This window comes from Hemibagrus wyckioides, linkage group LG09, assembly GCF_019097595.1.
Source record: "Hemibagrus wyckioides isolate EC202008001 linkage group LG09, SWU_Hwy_1.0, whole genome shotgun sequence".
NCBI classification, from domain to species: Eukaryota; Metazoa; Chordata; class Actinopteri; order Siluriformes; family Bagridae; genus Hemibagrus; species Hemibagrus wyckioides.
This window is the reverse complement of record NC_080718.1, coordinates 18,100,461-18,107,612: the sequence shown is the minus strand read 5'-3', so window position 1 is coordinate 18,107,612 and position 7,152 is coordinate 18,100,461. Positions and strand designations below refer to the sequence as shown.

Genomic DNA, 7,152 nt, shown 5'->3' with positions numbered 1-7,152 from the left:
TCCTGGTATCTTGAAGACACTGTGTTTTACCTTTTACCATTGAAGTAAAGTCTATTATTGCTTATCAACATTTACTCTGTGTGTGTGTGTGTGTGTGTGTGTGTGAGTGTGTGAGAGAGAGAGAGAGAGAGAGAGAGAGACCACGCCCAAATAATACGTCTCATGTTTGCTCACTGTGAATAAAGTTTTCCGATCTTGAATGCCAAAATGGCAGCCGGCAAAGCGTCCTTGGTGGCTGTAAGTGTTCGGTGTATTTTTAAGAATAACCTCTTTCCACGGGCCGCAGTATATCCATGCTTCGATAACGCCACAAAACGAGGTGAGTTAATGTAACTCAGTCGTTGTACATTTAATGACATCCATAAGAACTATCCAGAATCCTTTAGTTAGCTTACTAGCTAGCTAGCCGTTTGCAGTTTGCTTAGGGTATTTGGAATCAACCGCAGATCTTTCTGTGTTTTCGTAGACACGTCCTGGATTCCTTACACCCTCGACTTTTTGCTTCTTCCTCTACTCGGACACCTCTCTGTAATGCAATCAATGTGTGGTTAATTAAGTTAGCTGTGTATGGGAATCAGGAAAAGCACTAACCCGGCTCACTCTCAATATAACATTAAGTGCACTCTATAGGGCATACCGTAATGGCTTCACCACTTTATATAGTCTAGTGTCTTATAGGATCAATAGAGATTTGGACTAAAAGGTGTGTTGTGAGAATACTCCAGGAGCAAGATTTAGGAAAACCTGCCATATTACCATCATAAATTGTTTTTTTTCCTCTGGTAACGCAGATACTAGTCAGAAGGTTTTATTTGCTTGAGAACATTCCAGATGTGTTATTTCTATACCACATGTGGACGAATGATAGTTCTCATTGAGAATTTAATAAGTATTTTGCACTGAGAAGGCTGGACAAATACATATTTTAAAGGAACCAAGATTTGACGGGTTTAATTTTTAGAATGATTCTGTTGACTTAACAGATCTAATGGAATCGAATGGTTAGAGATATTAATATTGTAACTGTTACTATGACTATGGGCTGATTAAGAACACAATTCTTTCTCAGTTCTTTCCGCCTACATGCCAGACCTACTGCTGTGTATAAACTGCATCTCTTCTCAATCTCAGGATTTGCATCAAGTGTACTGTCTCACTCCATTGAAGACCCCATAGCAACTAACACTCCAAGCAACAGTTTCAGTGGACCTCTCGAACACTACAACAGTCTCATTGACAGTGGAGTGCTACAAGATGACCAACAGCAAAGAATTGTTCTGCAGGATCTGGATCTGATGCAGAAAAATCTCAAGGGATATAGCAATGAACCTGCATCATTTATTTCAAGAGTAAGGAAATATTTTGATTTATTGCTTTTTTTCCCCTATACCTGTTGTGACTGCTGTAAATCATGGTCAGTTGTGCTGGTTATAAAACAAGGAAATGACAAAATGCTGGCAAGTAAAACTGTAGAATACTTTAAAAAAAAAAAACTTGTTATTGATTTAATCAATTGTCAGAATGTTATGTACAAATGATCAGGAGCCTCGAATGCTTCAGTGTTTCTTGAACTGGTGAATTTTACCTCTAGATTTTGTTAGTGGAAGTGACCTGTCTGGCTAAATGCCGCAACCCTATTTCAGATAATCCTGGATTTTTATGAGCTTGCTTTGTGGACCCCCATAACCTTCTAATCCTTTTGTTTGTACTTCTAAATTGATCACATTGTAATGTGTTTATTTTTGTTTAGTTATTCTCCAGACAAAAGCCACCTAAAGGTTGCTACATCTATGGTGATGTAGGTAAGTTGTGAATTGCTTCAACTGCCCTCTTCATAGTACTACTGTCTACTTTTTTACTGTGTAGTCTTCCTTCTGAACTGCAAGTCTGAATTCATTGATCATGTCCTTTAACAGTTAAAAAAACACTGAATGTTTGTATTGCAGGTACTGGGAAAACCATGGTGATGGACATGTTTTACAATCATGTAGACATCACGAGGAAAAAGAGGGTCCACTTCCATGGATTTATGTTAGATGTGCACAAAAGTAAGTGTACCTCCATTTACAGGCCATTGTGCTCAAAATACATCTAGACTATATATAAATTGTGTGTATATGTGTAGTATGCATGTGTGTATATATACTGACTTTCAGTTTTTATTCTTACATTAAGCAATTGTTGAATTAGTCTATTTCAGTTTTTCATTATTTTAGTTTTCACTTCATAGGAATCCATCGTCTTAAACAGAGCATGCCCAAAAGAAAGGCAGGGAAAATGGCAAAGGCCTATGATCCTATCGCACCAGTTGCAGAGGAAATCAGTGAGGAGGCTTCCCTGCTATGCTTTGATGAGTTTCAGGTAAACAAAAATCTATCAGATTTGTTAATCTCACTAAGCTGTCTTATTCATATGTAATGGCAAGCATTGTAAGCTTGTACAAATAGCACATTATAGCGTTCTCGTACTGTAACAGCATATAGCAAGCTTGATGGACTTTCTGTATCAAATAGGTCACAGACATTGCAGATGCCATGATTCTCAAGCAGCTCTTTGAAAACCTCTTTCTCCATGGTGTTGTAGTTGTAGCCACATCCAACAGACATCCAGATGGTAAGAAGCAAAGCAAGGAACAAAGACTAAAAATATATGCCTATACAAAGACTTCAGAATTTGGCCTCACATGCAGGTGTGTTAATCAGCTTTGTGGAAATAATTTAGCAATAGCCACTGCTCACACATATCCAGAAAGCTGACAAGATTTTAAGTTGGACTGAGTACAAAGTCCTGTTTTACAGATTTGTACAAGAATGGATTACAGAGAGTGAACTTTGTGCCGTTCATTGCTGTGCTCAAGGTAAGTGTACACACAGTCTTATTTCTTTCATTCTAGTAAGTAATAAATTTGCATTGCTTCATGGCTACTAAGGTTCTGGTTCAAATATACTTACTAGCTGGCAGGCTTTAGTCAGCTTTGCATGACAAGACGGAGCTAAATCAGTGGACTTTAACACATTTGACTGTTCCTGGGTTGATTAAGTGAATACCTGAATAATATTTGCTGTTGGTCTTTTTCTAAAAAAAAACAAAAAAACATTTTAGGGAGTGTAACCTTATGTAATGTTATCTGTTTTTTCCCCCAAAGGAATATTGTAAAATACTTCGTCTTGACTCTGGAATAGATTACCGCAAAAGAAATCGACCTGCAGCTGGAAAGCTCTTCTACCTGTAAGAAACCAAGCAACAGCTTATAAAATCAGTCAACTTGAATTTAGGCCTAAAGTTGAACAGAACTGATAAGCTGACATAAATTTTTAGTTAATCAAATTTCAGAGCAAACCAAAATACTATTCAAATGCAGCACTATTTTTTTCTGAATGCTATTTTTTTTTCTTTTTTTTTTTCTACTTAGAACCAGTGAAGACAATGTAGATGCAACTTTAGATAAGCTCTTTGATGAAATGGCTTTCAAGCAGAATGACAGTAAGTTTCTGATGTGGATTTTTTTTTAAGAATATTTCATATCTTTGAAAATCAGTAGAAGACTATATGTATCACAGTATAGGTTAATAGGATAATAATCTGCCATTAAACTCTGCTAGTAATCTACCAATACCAGTAAAAGATGTTACTAAGGTTACTTAATGTGTGCACAAATAACTTATGTACACCGATCAAGCATAACATTATGAGCACTAACAGGTTATGTGAATAGCATTGATTATCTCCTCATCATGGCACCTGTTAGTGGGTGGGATTAGTTTGACAAGGGCCAAATTGTGATGGCTAGACGACTGGACCAGAGCATCTCCAAAACTGCAGCTCTTGTGGGGTGTTCCCGGTCTGTAGTGGTCAGTATCTATCAAAAGCGGTCCAAGGAAGGAACAGTGGTGAACCAGTGACAGGGTCATGGGTGGCCAAGGCTCATTGATGCACGTGGGGAGAGAAGGCTGGCCTGTGTGATCAGATCCAACAGATTTGAGCACCAGAACTACTGGTGCTCAAATTGCTGAAGAAGTTAATGCTGGTTCTGATAAAAAGATGTCAAAAAAACACAGTGCATGAGGGGTCAGGGCTGTTTTGGCAAAAGGGGGACCAGCACTATATAAGGCAGGTGGTCATAATGTTTTGCCTGGTTGGTGTAACACTGAGAAGAAGCAATGAAATTGAGTTGAGAGTCAGACAAATGTGATTTTTTTTTTTTTTGGTGTGTCATTTATTGCAAATAGGTGTCAAACATTATCAGGTTTAAGGTAGCAATAGAAGGGGCTAGTACATTTTATTTTTTGCAGTATTTCATTACTCTATGGAACATCAGCTTATATTTCTCAAATGAGGTTTAGATCAGTTCTAAGGTAACTCAAGTCTTTCTCTGACAGCTTGGACCACTGTTAATTAGTAATTGATTTAATGTTTTTGAATAAGACTTGAGTAAAAAAAAAGACAGTAAACAATGTTTATATGATGTTGTAATTTATTTACAATAATGCTTTCTCTTCCAGTAACTCGTCCCAGATCTCTAAAGGTACATGGCAGGACTGTGACTCTGAACAAAGCCTGTGGGACCATTGCAGACTGCACATTCGAGGAGCTGTGTGACAGGGTGACCTTGCTCTCTTTAATAATAATGTTAATAATCCTTTAATTAGCCATAAAAAAAAATAGTACACTAGTTTGTTTTGATTTTCAGCCTTTGGGAGCCAGCGACTACTTAGAAATCTCGGCGGTGTTTGACACAGTGTTCATCCGCAATATTCCTTTACTCACATTAAATAAGAAGACCCAGGCCAGGCGCTTTATCACTCTCATTGATGCATTTTATGACCACAAGGTAAATCTGTCCTGTCCTGTCCTTATTTCTCTAAGTGAACTTCTTAACCAAATTTTTTACAGGGTAATTCATTGTTTTTACAGGTACGAGTAGTGTTACAAGCCGAGGTGCCTTTAGAGGATCTGTTTGTGAATGAAGGACACCATGATGATGAAAGGAACATTTTAATAGATGATCTGGGCTTAAAAAGGGTAAGACTTTTTATTCCGTCATGTAAACACCATAAAGAACTGAAATTGTGCCTATACACACAGCAATAAAGGATGGCTAATGTGAGCACAAGTGAGCTGTTTATTTAAAGATGGTCTTTTCTACCCTTCTTCTTCATGGTGTTGTATAACTGGGTTTTTGTACACTATAGGATGCAGCAAGTTCACTGTCAATCTTCACCGGCGAGGAAGAGGTGTTTGCCTTCCAGCGTACAGTCTCACGCCTCACAGAGATGCAGACAGAAGAGTACTGGGTGGAAGGGGATCGGAGCTCTTCATAGCACACATCAGTACCAACTCCATATACAGTGGCTCTGTGTCACCTTCCAGAGATCCATAGTTCTCTGTTTTGGGAGGGCTTTGCATCATCGCTATTAACAATATTTTATTCAGAACTGTACAATATTTTACTCTGCTGCACTTTATTCTATGCCAATGGAATGCATTCAGTTATTTGAATGCAGTTTTAACCTCTTTATTTATCAAATGTACAAAGAATTTGACTTGCCATATCAACACAGCAACATTCAGAACATTCAGCGCAACAACATACATTATACATACATCCCATCTACACTTTCACTGAACTGGAAAAGACTTAAGTTAATTGTACATTGTTACTGTAATTTCTATCATTTTAGAGGATGCAGGGGAGAATTAATCATTAGTATTCTATGGCAATACTTCTTACATTTTCTTTTAGATATTTTGGATGTTATAAATATCGTAACTCAAATATTTATTTATTGGATATCTGGCTCCCAAAGTAAACAGTTGTATTTGTGTATTTTAATTTTATTTGTTAACTATATTTAATATGTCTCGTCTAATTCATACCAAATTGTATGAATACCACAATCGATACCATAGTCATTGTTCAAGTACATAAAAATGTTATAGCAAAGTTATAACAAAAGATACAGAGCTCACCTCAAAATCCTAAATTTTGAAAACTATATTGAGCCATATCGGAATTATCTCGAGTCCCTGCCTTCTAATTTTAATTGCAATACTTGGGTTTTTATTAAAAATTCTTTTCAGTTTAAGAAAATAAGGTGCATTTTTTTTTTTTGTACAATTTCATTTCATCAATACATCAGTGTCAGTGTGATAAAATGACTGGATGAATGTATTACAGTAAGTGTAGGAGCACAGAAATAGCCATCTGCACACTGTAGTAAGCTCACAGCGCACAAATATCATGTCCAGTATCTGTATTTTTGTTTGGACGGGTCACACTGAGTGGAAACTTTGGAAAACAGTGGTCAGATGTTATTACTTCTGCCAACCAAGAGTTTGAAAAGGTGTTTGATATTGTGTTAAAGAATTGTATTGTAATTGCATGTAAACTTTCATAGAAACAATATAACATTGTTAGTTATGAGGTGTAACATCAGTACAGCAGATAAAGTTTGTTTGTTTGTTTGTTTTGCTTCACCATGAAAGATTGTATATTTACTTACTTCTTTCTTTATTTATTGCAGCAAAAACTTTCCAAATAAATTACACAAAAGGTTGATTTGTCATTGGGGCAACTATTATTATGAAAATGCCTTCACCATGGACAGCTTGTTTTCAATTTTGACTTGAACTAAGCAATTACAGGTGCTGTACATAAATTATTGAAGGTATTGTATTTTATTCACATATTCATGAGACCAGCCTAGAAAGATAAGACGGTGTGTGCATATATAATATGCAGAGAGTGCAGAGGAAGCTGCCCTCTGGGGCTGGGGATGTGGTAGCTTAGTGGTTAAGGCATTGGACTACTTATCGGAAGGTTGAGTTAATTTCCCAGGTCCACCAAGCTGCCACTGCTGGGCCTTAGAGCAAGGCCCTTAACCCTCAATTGCTTGTATAAAATGAGATAAAAATGTAAGTTGTAAATGACGTAAATGAAATGTTCTGGATTAGGAAGCTCTCTGGAGGTGTTATAAAAATTTCAGCTGTTACCAAACAGTGGGAATTATCTAGCAAAAAAAAACAGAAAACGCTTCTTAAAAAGTAACTCCCCTGTTTTGGTGTAATAACAGACCTTTTTACCGATCAGTGTTTTAACAGTATAACATCAGTGCAGAAAATATGTTGTGTGGTTCTTATTTAACAGTACAT

The 7,152-nt window shown here is 36.8% G+C and overlaps 1 protein-coding gene across 1 annotated transcript; it reads left to right on the top strand.

The window, feature by feature from the left end:
- The first annotated feature begins 170 nt into the window (after positions 1-170).
- Positions 171-6,548, top strand: afg1la (AFG1 like ATPase a). Its single transcript, XM_058398150.1, has 13 exons — positions 171-319; positions 1,132-1,349; positions 1,751-1,802; positions 1,947-2,048; positions 2,231-2,361; positions 2,514-2,613; positions 2,799-2,857; positions 3,146-3,228; positions 3,413-3,483; positions 4,503-4,603; positions 4,691-4,831; positions 4,915-5,022; positions 5,193-6,548. The coding sequence occupies exons 1-13, from the start codon at positions 208-210 to the stop codon at positions 5,319-5,321; spliced, it is 1,407 nt and encodes a 468-aa protein (XP_058254133.1). The 5' UTR covers positions 171-207; the 3' UTR covers positions 5,322-6,548.
- Positions 6,549-7,152: the final 604 nt, after the last annotated feature.